At 47.7% G+C, this 19340-nt stretch overlaps 1 protein-coding gene across 1 annotated transcript in view; it reads left to right on the forward strand.

The window, feature by feature from the left end:
• The window catches only part of AUTS2 (activator of transcription and developmental regulator AUTS2), a 1129625-nt gene that overhangs the window by 802719 nt on the left and 307566 nt on the right, over positions 1-19340 (forward strand). Inside the window, exon 6 of the mRNA XM_077777870.1 lies at positions 3214-3243. Coding sequence (XP_077633996.1) covers positions 3214-3243 — 30 coding nt within the window. The remainder of the gene's footprint in view (positions 1-3213; positions 3244-19340) is intronic.

Consider the following 19340-nt stretch of genomic DNA (forward strand, 5'->3'; position numbering starts at 1 on the left):
TACAGTGTATTAAATGTGAATTTCAGCCCATGAATTCTGCCCACACCGACTCTATAAAACAGCCTCTCCCTTTCATAAAGCCGGCCCATAAACGGCTGCCAGTGAAGCAGAAAGAGTCCTTAGGACTGTGGCTCGCGTTCCGTCTGGGGCTGTCAACAAACCCCCTTTATGAGTGGAATAGACCTCTTGTATGTGTCGAACTTCTGGCTTTTTACAGAGTGTGTCAGGAGCCAGGCTAGGCAAGCGTTAGGCGCTGTTTGCTGAGTGCATTTATTGCCTTTGCATAATTTATGAGCTGGAGGGGTTGACCATCATTCGTCTCTGCCAGGGGCTGGCACTCGAGGCTCCGGAGAGCGGAGCTGTAAATTGGATGGTGCGCTCCTGCTGAGCTCACGGCAAAGTCCTCGGGTCAGTATGGGAATTTAATACCAGAAATGGAACTGTTTTCTCAGCGCACCATGTGGGCCCCAGCGCAGCAGAGACTGTTTTGGCAGACTCTGCGACTGGCCGTGTCGAGGAGCTGTCACTCACCCGGCATGTTGTGTGGGGAGCCTGAGCATTTTTAATCGGCTTGGCATCCGTGCTGCTTCCATAATGGATACCAGTAGGTCTCAGTTCTTCACCATATGCTTAACTCTGGAGACAAGGTGCTTCTGGGTATATCAGTAATTACTCGATGCAGAATTAAGTGGACCTTGAAATTAGAACTGGACTGTTGGAAAGCAGAAAGCTTAACACTTTGATAGAAGTAACCATTCCCAGGGACATCCTGCCGTCAGGATCGGTGGGGGTGGGGGTGGGCATGGGCAGCGACGGTTCTTTTCCGGCCTTCCCACTCCTTCTGCCCCCTGCACGCCAGGCCTTGGGGACACGGGCAAGTGCCATGCCACAGCCGTCAGCTGTCACCGATTGCCTCACGAGGCGAGCTGGGAACATCTGGGGAGCTGAGTCTGCCTGGCAGGAGACGCTTCTCTCCTCCACGTCCCTCCTGAATAATGCTTTGTCACTCTTGAAATCGTGCCCATAACTTAGGAACCTCGACGAAGGCCTAAGTGAATAAAGGCAGTAGAAAAATTACACCGTTGGGAGACCAGAACCTCATCTGTCTGTTGGTCTAGGCCTTCAGAGTCTTCATCTCGCCCCTTTTGACTTATCAGAACAGAGAAATCGCTCATCAGGCAAAAGGAAGGTTAGACCTTAGGAGCTGGGCAGCCTGGTGGAACACGGTGCAGTCGTACTTGGTTAAATGGCATGCTCACTAAAACTCTGATAACCCTATGGCATTGAGGAGCCAGCAAGGACAGTGGAAGATGTGAGAGCCCTGCAGTCTGTAAGCTTGTGTTGTGAGTTCCTTCCTAAATACCTACAGGAGAGAATGTAAGCTGCAGAGAGGAAGGAGTCCCCATGTGTGTCTTATAGTAGCAAGCTGCCCCTTTGGATGGAGTTTTTGTTACTTTTGATGGAAAACACTCTAACGGCGGTTTTTAAACAATAGGGTAACTTACTATTACCTGAACAAAAATGTCCAGAGGCAAGCTGCTCTTAGGTTGGCTCAAGTGACTCCATTGTTCTGGGCCTTTTCTTGGCCCCACCCTCTTGTTTTTGTACTTGGGCTTTTTGCCTCCTTTTTGCAAGATGGCTGCCACAGATCCGGACATCACAGCCTCATTCAGTCGTGTTCAGAGGCAAGGGCTTCCTGCTTTTCTTCTTTTTTGAGGAGAAAAAAAAATTTTTCAGCAGACATTTCCTCGAGTCTCAGCCAAGAGTGTGTGTTATGACCACCCTTAGCTGCAAGGAGAGTTGGAAATGGGAGACTCTGGCTTTTTTATCTCAAAATGTCAGAAGCTACAGACTAGGGAGAAGGGGATTGTGAATGACTGCAGGTATCCAGCCAGTAGTGACACTGTACAAGCAATTTATTTTCTGTTTCTGTTCATAGTACACCAGCCCCCACGTCCAGGTGGCCACACTCAACCCTTGGCATCATCCTCGACTCATCCCCTCTCCCTTGCTTCTCACACCCCTGCATTACCACGTCCAATTGGGTCTTCCTTCAGGGTTACTGTGCCATCTGTTCCTCCCTTCTTTAAGCCACGCGTCATGCTGCTTCAGACGGTGTTGTGACGGTCGCCAAGCGGGTCACCTGCGACCGATGTCTTCTCCCGAACCCCAGCACATGGTCTCCCCCCTGTCCCGCGGGAAGTCATTCTAATGGAAAAGAGCTCTCATCACGCCAGGCCTCTGCTCAGCGTTAGTGTTCTGCTTCCCTCTGCTGCTAAACGGAAAGCTACCTTAGAGCCAGTCCTGCATCTCGGTTGGATATCTGTCTGGCTTAGCAGTGCTTATCAGGGACTGTTGAGAGAATGAATGAGTATTTTTATCTGTTGCATATTTACTCTGACAAAATACGTCCCCTCTTTTAAAATCAAATCTTGGTTTATAAAGAAAACGGGGTTTTATTTTTTCCCCCTTTACATCTAATGAAGAAGCCAGAGTTTTGAGTTAACTCTTGTTCTTCGCATATCCCAGACTTAGCTGACCAGTTGGAGTTTGGGGTCTGTTAGCTATGATGTGAATCCACTGCCATAAAACATATTTCTTTGCCCAGATTGTTGATTTATTTCCCTGACCTCTTCTTCTCATTGGTGTGTCTTTTGTAGAGAATATTCCCTCTTTTCTCTGAGCGTCTGAGCCGCAGAGAAGGCAGCCATTCCAACTGGTGAGCTCTGCCCACCATGTTCTGTTTCTTTCAAAGTCCAAATGAGAGCATGTGGTGTCCGGAGGTTTACCTCTTCTCCTGTGTAAAAGCACTGGGAGAGATACAACCATTCACATTACCTGAAGGTAGAAGGTCTCCATTAGGATATTGATTTGCTGCGAATCCCAATGAATGATCTTGATTCCCCTTAATCCCGCGGCCCGATTGGCTCCTCGACGGGCATCCCCTCTCCTGGGTGGTGGGGGCGCTCACCACTGCGACCTTGCTCCCTGCCAGACTCACCACAGGAAGCGCCGAGTGCAGGCATCAAGTGAAATCAACAGGGCAACGTCCATTTCGCCTCTGCTTCTATTCGTCATCGTTTGAGCTGAAGAAACTCTGTACCGCTTAGGCAGCAGTTCCTATTGCCTTTATTTATCTTTTTTTTTCTGTATCAAAAACAAAAACCTACTCGATTTTTGCGCTAACCTTTATTCTCTTGTCTTTCTTTTCAGTGTGACAGCGACAGTGACCAGGAAGAGAAGGTAAGCCCCCCCACCCATTGTGGGCAGAGTCGAGCACTGTGGTTCACGCGGTCACAGAGCGGTGGGTTACCAGCTTCATAGTGACCGCACCTGTTCTGTCCTGCAGACACCAGCTTTATTCACACGGTGGCATTTCCCGTGATTAGAAATCACGTACTCAATTTGTGAGGCCCACTTTTTTTTCAACACCCCCGTTGATATTGGCTATATTGGCGTCAAGGTTTCACTTTACAGATTTTAAAAGAGGAAACCGTTTTACCTGCCATCGGGTTTTTCTTTCTGAATCCTTGAGTGGAACATTAAACTTGCTAGCTTGCATTTATGATGTCATTTCTTCGTTTCTTTCACTGACGTCTCTGTTCTTTCCGCCTTGCTATACGCTTTGACCTTCTTGATAGAAATGGTGTGTTTCTAGGGGTCTCCTCACGGGGGAGGGGGAGGGGTGGGCAGGGCTGGGCAGTGGATGGCCAGGTGGGAGGGTGGTTCTTCATGCAGGTACATACTCCGTTTCGAGGCTGATGGCCACCAGCCTCTGTGTATCCAGTTCAACACGGATCAAGAATAGGAGCTCAGTTTTTGAGCCTTAAGAAGACTGGATCACAACCCGGTAAAGTGAACTCTCTGCGCTTGAAGCCAAGGGATTATTTATTATTTGTCGGTTTGGTCTTTCTTTCTAGCTGCCCCAACCCCTCAACCAAATTTCTTGCTACTTTTATTCCTCCCTTATGAACCTCATAGTTACCTGAATATCACGGTTTCTATATTGCTTGGCATCAGAGAGACGGGGCAAGTTGCCCCCTCCCCGGTTTCCAGATCTGTCCTGTGGAGCTGGCTTTCTGGAGCCCCATTCTCTGCCTTTGACCTCCTATGTGCTTGTGGATTTCACTCAGAAACCTGGAGTTAGTGTTTGCTGGGATCTTCCCAACAAGCCCAGAATGTTCCCTCCTTCTCTGCTGCCAGCCTCCAAGAGAGATCTAAAGGCTCTTGTACTGTCGTTAATTTGAATTCAGCATATGTAGCCTGTTATAAAATGCGAGACATCATCATTTGAGCAGGTCAAGCATATTCAGATGAAGACAAATGGTGCTTATTTGATTTCCTTAAAATCAGGAAATGAAAAAAGTGCTCTCTGGAGAAATCATGTTCTGCCTGACTTGGATGATAGACCAATGCATGTCCCCTAGATAAGAACAGGCTCTCGCCTTGAGGTTTTTATCTCTGAAGGACGGCCAGGACTGTCAGCTTGCTGACATGTGCATTATCCATGTCATTTTAAACAAAGTGACCTATGGAAGGGTGCGCTGTGCTGTGACATGGTAATGGGCTGTTGGATGACAGTGAAAGTACACACTGCAAAGGGGGCTGTGGATTATTCTTTTGTTTAACTGACAAGTAGGAGCTTCCTTCCTCTAGCCCCCGGGAGTCTCGGCTCCTTGCAAGTCGGTCCCCTGGTGGCTCGGGCCGCCAGCGTGCAGTGGGTGCCAGAGGCGCACAGACAGCGGTAGAGGCTCAGTGTCCGAGGTGCGTCCGCCGGGCCTGGAGCCATCCAGGCCACGTTCCCACATGGCGGTCACCATGTCGTTCTTTTGGGCATCACAGGCACCTGGGAGGGATTGGCGCTTTCTGGCCGTTCCAGATCTTTTACAGGTGACGGTCGATCTCATTGTTCAAGCCAGTGGTTCTCCTCCAAAAGGACGAGCCGTGTTCTGGATTTCACATCCAAGGGGACATCCTTTCTTTAAAAGGCAGTGTGAGTCCCCGAAGTGTCACTGGTCCCCAGTAGTGGGAGGTGGTGGTACAGATTGTCCAGTGTTACATTGCATGCAGGCGTCTGGGTCCACGGTCTCAACCTGAATGCACTTCCGAATCATCTGGGGTTGGTGGGGGGTGGGGGGGAGGTGGTTGTGTAAAACTCCTGATGCCTGGGCCTCATCCTGGGCCACTCACCTCAGAGGCTCTGGAGGTGCCTAGCTGTACTTGTCCAGGCAGATGGTAGAGCAGTCTGTGGTTTTCAGAGTGTCCCAGGGGCCGAGGTGTTTTCTACACGCTGACTGCATCCCAGCGGGTCCTTCCCTAGGACCCGAATCCCCGTGTCCTTGCCAACCCAGTGCCCAGCTCTGAGTGCAGGAAGCAGCAGAGCATCTGAGCAGAGTAATGGCAGTGGGAAGAGAGCAGGGCCCGCCGCTCAGAGTCAGGGACGACTTCAGGGCAACGAAGGAGAATAAGGAGGTGTTTATAGCAGGTGCACGAGAGGGGCGATGAGCCATTAGGCCTGTTCCTTGGACCCGCCGCCCCGGGTGGCTCTGCCTGTGGCCCGCAGTGGCCCTGCAGGCCGTCCTAGCGGGGAGCTGCTCCCCAGCCTCGCTCCCGGCATCTGTCCCTGCCCCGCCACGCGCCACCCGGCGTTCCTCCAGAGGGCTCCCGGCAGGAGCAATCAAGACTGTAATCGCAGCCGTGCCTGCTTGGCTCTGTTACAGTTCAGACTGTCAGGCTTCCCCTTTTGGACTGAGATTGTCTGGTGTTTATCACCGACTTTAGCACCATCCTCCCAGACTTCTGCGTGCTGGAGCCTAGGCCCCTGGCAGCCTCCTCTGTGCCAGAGCCCCTTGCCTGGGCCCCCCTCGAAGCCCCGGAGCTAACCGGGGCTGCTTTCATGTGCCGCTTGGAGGATTCGCATTCAAATCTGAATTGCTAATGGTGGAAAAGATGCCACTCAGTGTCCTGGGATCCCTTCAGCAGCCTCGCCAGGGAGGCAAAAGTGAGACTTGTGGGGACCCACTGGGATTTCTCTCCGGAAGACCTGTCATTCTCTTACTCCACGGGGATCTGCAGAACCGGCGGTCTAAAATTAGGGCACTGTATTTCACACAGCTGACTGAATTAAGATAAACTCTGCTTTCCTCTGATACGAAGCTGTAATTTATAAAATGATACCCTTACTAATTAATGTGGAAGTGACTGGGAAAGGAGCAAAAAAAGCAGAGCTCTCCACGCATGCAGGAGACGCACTTGTGCACGGAAAGGCCCTGAAGAGACACTGAGCAGAGCCCCTCTCTGCACCCCCTCCCAGCCGTGCGGGGTACGTTTTGCATTCGTGCCAGAGAACCTGGAGGGCTTGGCCAGGGTCGGCGCTGGGCGGGGGTGAGAGAAGGCTGCGAGCGGCCCGCATCTTAGACATGGGATTTGTCTGTCTGGCAGTTAGTGTAAAGAAAGGAGGAAGCGCTTTGCACCTTAATCACCCAAATGAAGCAATTATCCCAGTCTCCCATTCGAAATGAATTGCTATCATGAGAACAAAGAGGCAACGTGCATATTTCCATGTATTTGGCCTATGTTTTCTCTTGTTGCCTCTCTTCCCCTACCCCTGGCAGCTGCCCATTCTACTAAGAAACACTCCCTATTTGCTTATGAAATTAGAGATTAAAAGTAGTTCTTGTTTATTGTGTGGGCCACAGGGCAAAACTGGTTGCAAGGCGTAGTGCCCGGTGGTCAGGCGCTTGGGCCTTCGAGTCTGACAGCTTAGGCTTGTGTGTGACTGTCCTTTGCTACTTTGCAGCACCAGACAAGCCTCCGTGCTCTCATCCGCCAGATGGGATTATCAACAACTCCACCTGTAGCTTTGTAACAATTAAGGAAGACGGGTCACTCAGCTCCTGGTCCATAGTAAGGGCTCATACATGTCGGCTTTCTTGAGTTTTACTTGGGGTGAAGTGAGAGACTCACTTGGGAAATGAGGACGGCTACCCTCCTTTTCAGGAAGCTCCAGATCTGGTGGGAAAACCCACCAGAGGACATGAGGCTCCGCCTTCATCCCCTAGGGCACTTCTTCCTGTTACACACCGAATGGAAGGGGTGTGAAATTTGGAAGAGTCCCCTACAATGACACTTAAATTCCTCATTTCTCATCCCAAATTCCAGGCTTTCCTCTGGGCACCACCCGGAGCCAAGAACAAGTGTGCCCCCCCGCCCCCCCTCAGGAATCAGATGGCAATGACTTGGATTGTACAGCCCGCGGCCCATGTGCCAAATACTGCCAGCTCAGACATCCCTCACAGGGGAGAGGGGCCCATGCGACACCTCCTGGGTGGAGCCGTAGTGTCTGTATTTTTTGAAAAGTTCCTTAGTAACCTACATGCAATTTGTCCTGAAAACGACTGCCTTATAACTAACAAATGTCAAAGAGAAACATTTACTTTCCCCTTGCTTAGTGCTCATAACATCTTGACCGCACGGAAGAAAGATGTAAAAGAAAGAAAGTAGGGGTGCTGTGGAGGCGTGTGCACCTATGTGCTTGCGTATGGTACAGGGAACACACACACATGCAACCTCTTCACAAATAGGAACCAGTCTCCTTTTTCTAACGTTCCTGTGAACATGACCCCGATGGCAGTTTCTGCTCTCTGGGCTTTGAACGTCCAGAGAAGGTTGCATGCTTCCTGTGACTTGCTCCCGAGCACCTGGGACACCCTGCTGGGACGCAGCCGGGTGCAAATGCAGTACCCCTGATTTTCCACCCCGGCTCCCTTCCCCCCACACATGAACACACTTCTTGGTGCATTCTGATTTTTGATGCATGCTAAAACGTGTTGTGTTTGATCATTTTGTGTTCACTTGAGTGGGAAGGGGGCAGCTTCTAAGAGCAGAGGCTTATGTTCCCGACTCCACACAGACCACATGCCTAACTTGGCTTCTGAAGGACTCAGAAACTGCTGAGATGCCAAACTGAAGACAGGGCATGTGGCTCGTGCTTATAGTGGAAGGGCCCCATGCCTTGAGTGGCCAAAATTCACACTTGGTAAAGATTGTGCACCCTCAGCAACATTCCAGAAGCTCACTGTTGCTTGTAGAACCTCAGTCCTTGGTTTGGAAGTAGGACCTATTCTGATCAGAAGACAATGAGGGACACTGTCCTGTTTTGCAGCTGGAAAAAAGGAATTTTCTCCCCTCTTCCCATTCCTAGCAGCAAAGCAAACAGCCACCTCTCAGAAGAAAAACAGGGAGCCGTGTTCTTGTCTTTACATCCTTAGCACTTAGCATAGTGCCTGGCACAAATTAGGTGTTCAGTAATGCTTGTTGCTTTGCTAAATGGACATTTGCCTTCCTGGATATGCGTCTCCAAATGGAGGGGAGAAGTGAAATGGGTTCAGAAAACTGATGTTGAACCTGAGTGTGCTGTGTATCAATCCCAGTGTTTATTTTCTGGACTGTAGCAAACAGGCACTTCCTTCTTAAGCTTTCTGGAGTCCCTGTACAAGTTCATTTTCTCACAGGCCACTTCTAAGCCTTTTCTAAATCTCCTAGCTTCTTTGGGGAGCTTCTGTAATTTGGGGGCAAGTTTTAAGAGCTTTCCATGTTGGATGCCTGATTTTCATAATGCTCATGCACTCAACTTCCTCTTGCCCCTCCGAGATTACGTGTGGGTCCAAATGATATTTTATTGTTCATCTAACATCATCATATTTCCAACTGGTTTAATTCCATTGTATCCATCTGGAATTCCTATTCATACCATCCTTGGATTAAATTTCTACTGCAAATTATCTTAAACCCTGAGCCTCATTAGGGTCTTCTCTTTTTCATATCCTAGAGTTTCCATGCCAATCCAAAAATTGCTTCCCTGACATTGAATGTGTGTGTAGCATATCTGTCCATTACCACCATGCCATACACCTGAAAAAGAGAATTTATAGATACAGATTTTTAAATTAAATATAAATCAATAAAATGAATAGTCAGGTGAGTATTGGAGAAGGATACTCAGAAAACCTAGTTTCTTATTTCTCACTAACCAGCTGTGGGGCCTTGGGCAAGTTACCTAACACTGCTGACCTTGATTTTGCCAGATGAAGCCGGATTCAATGATCAAACACTGAATATCCTGATTTCCTATGTAGCTATTAATACGTGGGAAATTAATCCATGATTGTATTTTCTCTTGGCCAGTGTAGAAAGAAGATAAGGATTGTCTCCATTCTTTCATCTCTCTCATTCTTAAGAGGGAATAAACATTATGGATAGGTCAGGGCACATCTGTGTTGGCCTTTTAAAGTAACTGAAGGAAACTTATGTATGGGCCTAATGTCTGAACAAGGTCATTATCTATTTGTTGGTTCATTCAGTTTTTCATATTCACCACTGACTTTTTTTCACGTGTCTTCCGAGGAGCTAATATAGGCGTTGTAGCTGCTTAGCTCAATTAGGTGTGTCACCGTGCACCTGTGGGTAGGCAGCAGCACAATTAGTTTAACCTCTGTTCCTCAGTTACCCTAACTATTTAGGAGAGCATGGAAACTAGTGAAGAGCTAGCTTACATGATGTGTTTTAAAAACTCACTTGATTGGTAATGAGTATTATTTGGCCTGTGAAAGGAGTTCTTTCTGGTATTCTGGAAGACACCTGGGGTTGAGTTCATGCTTCTATAACCCCCGAGAAAAAGTCAGCTGCTATCTCTTAGAATGAACTGCCGGCTTGGATTTTATAGCTTACCTGCAGGGAAGGTTACAACGCCAAGGAAGTGGTAGGCGGAAGTGATGGCTTTCATCCTCATGAAATTGACCATGAACCGTGAGCCACCTGTATAGTGGGAAGGTCATAAGCAGAGGCATTTGTACTCCTGATTTTAACAACCTGTTTTATACGAGTGGCTTTTCATAGGGTGTAACCTGGGTTGCTCTTGGGTTGTTAGAAAAGTCTGTCTTATTCTGTATTCCAGTTGGAGACTGTTCTGTCCCCAGTAACGATGTATGAATTTCTTTGTAGTCATGCACATGTGTATTTGTGTGTTGTTTGTGGCATTGCCTCAGTTAATGCCCCCTTGGCAACTTCTGGCTGGTAATATAGTTACAGATAATTGCTCCCTATAATTTTATCATTCTAGGTGTAATAAAGATAATAAAATCTCTGTATCAGGCTGTGTTTGTAATTAACCAAACTTCATACTTTTAGAAGTCCCCCAATTCAGTGGATGAATGTATATTATTTTTCTTCTTCCCTTTTTTTTTTTTTTAAATCAAAGCTATAACTGGGAAGGTCAAGTTACCCCTATTCTATACATCATAGAGCTTTTACTTATTCCTTGGACTAGAAGGGTAAATGCTATTCATTTCCTGGGAGCTGTAAACCAATGAGACTTGGGTTGATAATAACTAAATAATAGGAAATGCCACTTCAATGGAGAGAACAGTGTATTATTCAAAACACTTTTACAAATGCAATTTTATATGACCTGTTTAAAGATTTATCACGAGGATCTGTGTGTATACAGATACACAACACTGTTGATCATCTGCAATGTGCCAAACTCGGTGACAGATCTTTTCAAGGACTGTATTTGTCTCAAGTAGGTGTCATGTCATCATTTTGCAATTAAAGGAAATGAAACTGAAAAACAAGTGAATAGATGTGACATACGAACCATGTCTTAAGATTCTAAGATCTGGGCTCTTTTTCGTATAATATGCTACTTCCCTTTGCATCAGGGTGAGTTGGGACATTCCCAGAAGCCCCACTTGAGCGCCCTTGCCATCCTCCTGTCTGTGCCTCACCCTCCTTATGCTACAAGAGATCTGGACTATATCCTATCCACCTACAAACCCCACTAACTTCTAAAAATCCAAACATGGCAGTTGCTCAGTAAATACTGAATAAATACAAATTGGGTTCAGTGAAAAGTCACATGTACAAGATCTTCTGAAATGTGAGTCTTTAAATTTCATCGGGGAAGCAGTTGTCCGAGTTGAGAAGGGAAATCTACAAGCTACATGTTTTGACTCTTAAAGGTGAGTGGCAAAATCCGTGTATGGGCCATGGTGAGTATCAGGGATGCAGCCTTTATCACCAAGCAGACTAAGCACAAACTCTGTTTGCTTAAGGAACTCAGACTTCCCTTAGTGCATATCGATGTGTAAACCTTTAATATCTTATTAAGCCATAGGCTCCCAGGAAGTACCCCCCCCACCTAGCATATGCTTGACACTTAGTAGGTGCCCTGTCAATATTAGTGTTCTACCTGAAGTTGCTCTGTTGATTCTCGAAGTGCCAGGAAGAGAAGGAGGCTTGTCACGGTTCCCCGGGCCTTACGGGAAGGCACTGGGCCTGGAACAGAGGCTCCTTTCTGAGCTTTTGGTCCAGAGCCTTTTGCATCTCATGTGGTCTCTCCAGACTTTTCTTCCTGCGACCAGCACATAGTAGAGGGGGCCATGACATCAACATGGCTCCTGAACTGTATCCAGCAAAGCTGTTCCACTCTGCACTGTCGTCTGCCATCTCAGGAACCCCTGGTCCATCCCCAGACACTGGCTCCCACCTTTGCAGAAGGTCTTGGTGTTCGTCAAGACCACAGGATGTCTCCTTTTCTAGCAGCAAATGCTGCACGGGGTGTTCTTGCAGCCCGAACGGCAGTAAATATCTGAAGCAGCCATGTCCGCGTTCAAGATTATGTATTTGCCACTAAGGGGAGAATATAGTGTTTATCGGCTGGAGTGCGTGCCGGCTGAGCTGATTACGGCACAGCACTCTGTCAGCCAATGATTTGTCCTGTCCTTTATCATCTGTGTCACTCAGCGGTGTGCCGGTGGAGGGAACGGATCACCCCCTTCCCTTTTTTTGTACCCATTTCGTGTAGAAAATTTGTATTTACTTTGGGAGTGTAATTTGTTCCTCATGGATAATGTGACCCTGAGCGGAGCTGGATCATGGGTTAGTTGAAGTGATATTTTCCGCTAATGGTAGTCGTACATCATTGCTGTCAGCTCGGGTTAGGAGGCAAGCACATTACAGCTCCATTTTACCTCTGCAGGCATCTGGGATTATTTGCCATAACCGAGTATGACATGACCGCACTACAGAGTGCATTAAAATTTTACTGGCTTCTCAGGCAAGTTCCCCGGCTCCAGTGTGTGCTTCAGGCAGGCGTCTGATAGGGAGCCCAGGGGCCCTGACTTCCTGCATGGAGGTGCTGCAGGGGGGTGGCCTGAGCAGGGGCTGCCCTCCTCTTGCTCTCGAAGCCAGGGAAAGAATTTATGGGGATCCCGCCTGCAGGTGTGTGCGTCTCTGGACATCCCGGACCTGTGGGAGACGGCTGCCTCGTGCACAGAATAGTGCTCCCTGTCCTTGATGCTGAACCCACAGAGGTCAATGAGGGCAGTAGCTCCTTCTCCGAGGAGATCCAGGGCAAGCCCAAGTCCCTGCCAAGCCACGGGCTGATTTTTATTGTTCTTGTCTGCCTGTGGTCAGACGGAAGGAGGGAAGCATGGGTCCTCAGTGTGGCAGAATCCATGTTCATCTCTGCAGCTGGACCAAGCCTGCTGGTCTCATAAACCCACTTAGAAATGTTTGCCAGGATGTCATATGCATCATCTCAGATGACATGCACAGTAACCCAATGAAGTATGGGCACGACTGTCCCCTTCTTATTTATAAGGAAACTGAAGTTCAAAAAACGTTAAGTAACTTATCTAATGTCCTGCTGATGGCAGAGATAGGATTCCTACCTCACCTTTTATCTAGCCCTCCTTGCCTTCATGTCCTGTAGTATTACATGCTACCGCATAGAGAGAACACAACTACTATTTTTGTCATGTTTATTTATTTATTTATTGAGAGGGAGCACATGAGTGGGGAGGGGCAGAAAGAGAAAGGGAAAGAGAATCCCAAGCAGGCTCAGGGCTGTTAGCACAGAGCCCACTCGGGGCTCGAACCCACGAGCTATGAGATCATGACCTGAGCCAAAATCAAGAGACAGATGCTTAACCGACTAAGCCACCCAGGCGCCCCTAACAACTACTATTTAAATAGTGTTTATTTATTCTTTACATATTTTGACTTGTTTAACCCATGCTGTAACCCTAACAGGTAGATGCTAATATCATCCCCACTTTCTAGAGGAAGAAGCTCGCTGTGACTCAGCTAGCTTAGGTGACAGCCCAGAGCCCCACACCAGCTGGTAGCAGATCCGGGTTTCAAACCCAGGTTTCCTTGGCTTCTGGGGCAGCACTCTTGGCCAGGAAGCCGTCCCGCTCCCCACTGCCATGTTCCAGTAAGCCTACGGACTGATAGGAAAAGACCATGGAGAATAGTAACATGTTAGAAATAAAAGGAAATGTTCAAAGAGTATTTTATCACTTTTGATTGTAATTCTAACATCCAACAAAATATTGCTCAAAAAAGATGCTCTGTGGTGAGTTTTAATTAAGTAAGAAGTCCCCTTTGCAGTTAGCGTACTACATGAATGCAAATGGAGCTTCTAAGGTGCTTGAAAGGCATTGATTCTGTTAGGTTAAGGGTGAGCTGGCACTCAGGCAGAATGTTTCATTCTTTCATATCGCTTAGCATCCCTTTTTCTTTTTTAACTCTTATTGGAAAGGCTGTAATAAACACATGTTGAATCGTGTTCCTTAAAAGGACAATTTAAGATCATCTCCCAATAATACAGGTCAGGGCCCATTCTGGGAGAGTGAAATCATCGCACATGCCATACCCACGGGTCCCAAGCGCCAGGCACTTGAATGATGACGCATGCCTACAACGTGGACATTACCTTTTAGCCTGCCACAGAAGGACCTCTCTCTACCCCTGGAGCCCCATCATCTCCATCTCCCCCAAGCCTGCGGTGTTGCCCCTCCTGGACAGAACGAACAGAGCACACGGCACTTCCCCTTGGCTTTGCGTGTGACACTGTCATAAATCCATGAACGTCTTCAGTCAGCCACACGTAAAATGAGTTCTACCTGTGTCCTCAGGGCAGTTGTGTCAATGCTTCATCAGAGGAACCCTAGGCAGCCATGGCTTTGCTCATTGAGAAACTTGAAATTAGCTTAGCACACAAAGGATTATGCTCCCTGGCCTCACTGTCCTCCTTGCTCTCCCAAGAGCGTACATTGATCTTCCCCACGAGATTGCAGTAGGTCCAGGGGACTGACCTGATTTTCTCCTCTGGCCTTAGATCCAATCACTCAAGTAGTAAAGGACAAAAACAAAAATATTGATCCTGGCATTGAAAAGCAATTATGCCTCTCAGATGGTCTATTTAGAATGCAGCAATAATTTTAAATAATGTATTCCCTAGAGACAGCGTGACAACATGGGTGGATCATTTACTCTATTTAAGTAGAGCCACACTTAGAGTCTCACCTCCACCTGAGCTTACAATGATGCGCAGGAAGGTTCACTTTAAGATTAGACATTGGGGGAAAAAGTCAGCATTCACCAACAAATCAATCACAGAGCAATTATTTATTACAAAGGAATCCGCCCACCTTTTGTAGCCAGATAAAATACATGATCTCCACGTCCTTAAATACATACTCAGAGCAGAAGACCTACAAGAGCCCTTGGAAGTCTTTGGGTCGTTTTCAAGGTCTTAACAGCTTTGGCGGTTTTTACGTTAGCGAGGTTTGGTTCGGTTTTGCTTTTTAAGGTTCTTTTTCTGTTTCCAATAACAGAAGTTAAATTCAAACTACCAAATAAGGAAACATATATGCTTTCGGAATTCAAGTAAGTGTTGTAATAACTAAGCCATCGGAAGGTCAGAGACGTGGACCGTACTTTGGGAGCACAAACCAGAGAATTTGGTGCCCTCCGTGTCTTGTCTCTATTTCTTTTTGCCTATTTTATTTTGATTGTTTCTGAGACCTGGTTTCTCCCATTGGTAGACATCATGACCCATTCTCCTGAGCGTTACACCTCTCAGCCTCTGCCAGCGGAAGACACTGTCCTTTTCCACTGTAGTTATTAAAATCTAAGGAAAGGACTCTGATTGGCTCAGGCTGGGTTAGGTTGTGAGTTCTGTTCTCCAGATAGGACTGTGGAAAGACTGGGCCATGTTGTCCAAGAGTGCTTTTCTGGAGGTAACCTGCATGGCGTTGGAGCAGGCTCAGGGCCCAGAAAGGGGAGAGTGGAGCAGACAACAACGTGTCTACACAGCGTAACCTCACCTTCCTGGCATGTGGGTCAGGCACTCAAAGGCACTTGTTGCCAGCTGCTCCAGCTGCCTTGACCATCCAAGGTTAGCACACGTAGCAAGGTTAGCACAGGGTCCCTAATATGAACACACGTTTACAATTATATAAAATAGTTGCCTACATAGTCATAGAATCATCTTAAGTGCATTCACAGATTTGTTCTATCTTGCTTAAAGTAAGTTATTAAAAGTTATAGCAGGGCACAGGATTTTTTTTAACAGTTTATTGCCAAGTTGGTTTCCATATAATACCCAGTGCTCATCCCCACAAGTGCCCTCCTCCATGCCCATCACCCCCCACCCTTCCCCTTCACCCCCATCAGTCCTCAGTTTGTTCTCGGCATTCAGAAGTCTCTCATGGTTTGCCTCCCTCCCTCTCCCCCACTATTTTCCCCCCTTCTTCTCCCCCACGGTCCTCCATTTAAGCTCTTCCTAATCCTCCTATACGTGCAAACATATGGTAGCTGTCCTTCTCTGCCTGACTTATTTCGCTCAGCATAACACCCTCAGGTTCCACCCATGTTGCTACACATGGCCAGATTTCATTCTTTCTCATTGCCAGGTAGTATTCCATTGTATAGATAAACCACATCTTCTTGATCCATTCGTCAGTGGATGGACACTTAGGCTCTTTCCATGTTTTGGCTATTGTTGAGAGTGCTGCTGTGAACATTGGGGTACATGTGCCCCTATGCATCAGCACTCCTGTAGCCCTTGGGCAAATTCCTAGCAGTGCTATTGCTGGGTCATAGGGGAGTTCTATTGTTAATTTTTTCAGGAGTCTCCACATTGTTTTCCTGAGGGGCTGCAGGATTTTACAGAGCGAGAGAGGGTTCGTGTGTACCTGTATTAGAATAGCACAGAATTTATTAATACTTTTGATACAGTGGATGATGAGTTAGTTCCCAAGTACAAGACAGCCACCTTGAGAGAGATACAAGGGTCCCCAGTCATCGGGATTAGTGAATTACTTGTCTAGGGAACCAGATGTAACTGACTTGTCCAAAGCAATCATGGTCATCCTGGAGCACCTCATTTGTGTCCAACGCAATACTTCTCTATCACAGGTGGCGTTGCTCAGGTGATTTTTCAGGGACTAGAAGTTAATAAGCTCAGTCATAGCCACTTTCAGGTCTTGGTTTTATTCCACAACCTTAACCCCTCACTGCGTACTGAGGCAAACACCGTTCTGGGAACCAGGGATGGAAAGATGGCAAAGATAGAATAGCTCTTAAGAGAGATAAGGTCTAACTGCAAAGAAAGCTAGCATACCTTGATGAATTATAAGGTCTCCTACAGTACGTGCTGAGGAATAGCATGGTGTCAGAATCCAGCCACCGAACCACACTGTCTAGGAGAATAGGCATTGGAGTTAGAGCTCCCTGAAACACGTGGACATGGATGACTGCTAGGGAGCGAGGGTAGCGAAGATCACTGACCAACAGGATATTGTTTGCAGAAGGCAAGGAGCTGTGCAAGGCTCAGCATATGGAGAAGAGCGTGAGGACTTTTGTTTCTGTAGAAGAAGGCTCATGGTGGGGCGTGGATGGGACTATAATGTGTGCTGGTGTTCAGTATAGCTCCACAGAGACAAGCCTTGATGGCAAGCTAAGAGTTTGGACTTGATTCAGACAGGAGCCCACGGAGTACTTCTTGTAGATGAAGGACACATCAGACTTGACTTTCTAGAAGAGAATTCTGGCAGTGGTGTGAAGGATGGGAGGCAAACTTCGGCCAGATGACACAGTTCAGGTGAGAGGGATCTCAACCAAAGTAATGAGAAAGGCAGGATTTAGATTTGGGGACCTTTCTGAAAGTGGAATGACCGTGGTTTGGTGACCACTGGCATGCGGGGGTTTAGAGAGCAGTGACAGATGACCGGTTCCAAGGACATCTGCCTGAGCGGGTATTGGTGCTGCCATCAGTTGGACACAGAGAGTAAGGGATACGGGAAATGTGAGTTCATGGGGGGCCCGCAAGACCCTCCACTGGGTGAAGTCAGGAGACTGTGCACACTGTCGGAGCAGGACTATCAGAACCGTGGGTCAGCGTCTGGGAGGCCAGGAGACATTTGGCACCGTGGACGTGAGCAGGAGCCCAGCCAAGGCGCTGAGATTTTGTCTGCACGTAACGTAGGAATAAATGTACATGAGGATTATAGCCATCAAGGACAAAATAACCATATATTAATCATAGCACCTGATGTTTGGGTAGCCTCTTTTTTTAAATGATATCCAGAATGACTTATTTTTAGTTGCAGCAAAGTAGTCGTAACAAACTGTACCATCTGAACCACGTTTGGGTGTACCTGTCGGTAGTGTGAGGTGTATCCATGCAACTGTCATGCAGGACTCTGCAGCCCTAAGGAGTTCACAGCTGCCTCCACTTGGGCAGCTCCTCAGGGCCTGGCCGGCCGGGACCTGTCATAACTGGAAGAGCCTCAGAGACTAGAGATCCGGCCCCTCGGCTGCCACAGACAAGGACAGAGAGACAAAGCAGGGCCGCTGGTGGAACAAGCAGCCGTCTGCTTTGGGCTGTTTTAAGGGTTCAGGCTACAGGCAGGAAGTGAGGATGGGGCTGCTTCCATTGGCTCAAAAGTAAGGACGGGAAGAGGAATACAAGCCAAACCATGTCCCCCCTTCTCTCCTTCACACTCCGCTCCCTCAGGAACCAGTAAGGGACGGCGTAGAGAGAAGAGAGCTGCATTTCCCACTGTTCTCCTCGTTCCTCCCCTTGAAAGTGAAATGGTCCAAGCAGACTCCAGACCCGCTGGGAACCTGCGCTCCAGGATCTCCCCTTGCGTTCTCCGAGTTGCTCTGCAGAGGCGAAGCTGACAGGGGGAGCCACGCAGGGGGCGGGCTCCTAAGTTCAGGACTCCAGGCACTAACAGACGGAGCCACCTAGACTCTCCGGACCAGGAAAGTCTGTTTCAGACGGGCTAGTCACAGCTTATCTGGCAGGAGCTCAGCCTCCTGGGGGCCCACCTGAGGTAGCAGCTGCCACCACACCTAAAATCCAACGTTAAGATAATCCTTTAAGAAAGCCTGTGGTGTTTGGAGGATTTGTTTGTTGTTGCCTTTTTTTTTTTCACTTTTTTATTTTGAAATGATTTCAGACTTACAGAAAATAGCCCAGGAAGCTCCCATATATCCAAAACCCAGCTTTCCTTACGTTCTATTGTATCTGGTAAAACCGTACTGTAAATTCTAAACCGGGACATTCACCTTCATATTCTACCTTTAGCTAAATCTATAGGCCTTATTCAGAGTTCACCCACTTCCCCACTTATGTCCTTTATTCAAGAATCCAAGGAGGTTATTTTGTGGATGGTCCATCCTTCTGTTTGGGTTTGTCTCATGTTCTCTCCTGATTGGATTGAATACCATTTTGGCAAGAAGACCACGGAAGTGGTGGACCCTTCTCAGTGCATCCCGGGGGGCGGGGGATATGAGAGGCCTTCCTGCCAGTGATGGCAACTTGGGTCAGCCAGTTAAGGTGATGTCCACCAGCCTTCACGCTTAAAAGGTTTTTACCTTTCAAATTAAAAAGAATCTTTGGAGATACACTGAGACTACACAAAATATCTGTTTCACATCATATTTTTACCCACTAATTGTAGTGTTCATCGATGGTTTTCGGCCTCCGTAAATATACTATGGTCTTTGCCTAATGGTTTAGACATGTGCTCTTCAACTGGCCAAGGCATTCTCTACCTGGCTGAGCTATTCACGAGAGCTAGCTACTTGTAGAAAGTGAAAGAATGTGCAGTGTGACGGGCCAAGCCACAGCTCCATGAGGTTTGGTCATAGATGCCCTGTGGATGTCAGACACAGGAGGTCACTAAGCTTTGGCTAATAAGAGATGGCTAGAAAGGTAAGGTGTGAGGCCACATGCCAGCTGTATCCAGATAGTGTTGTGTGACCATGACCGTGGGCTTGGGTTGTTGACCTAATGCTTCTGAGCTACCTCTGTTTTTTTTGTTTGTTTTTTAATCTGGATACAGAACATCTAGCACGATAGGGCCCATAATAAATACTCAGATTTTGGTCCCCTCCACATTGTCACACCTGCTGGTCCCCTACCACTTCTTCCCAGCCTCCACCCCCCCCCCCCCAAAAAATCCCAAACAACAACAACC

The sequence above is a fragment of the Crocuta crocuta genome, unplaced genomic scaffold (genome assembly GCF_008692635.1).
Source record: "Crocuta crocuta isolate KB4526 unplaced genomic scaffold, BGI_CrCroc_1.0 scaffold217, whole genome shotgun sequence".
In the NCBI taxonomy this organism is placed as follows: domain Eukaryota; kingdom Metazoa; phylum Chordata; class Mammalia; order Carnivora; family Hyaenidae; genus Crocuta; species Crocuta crocuta.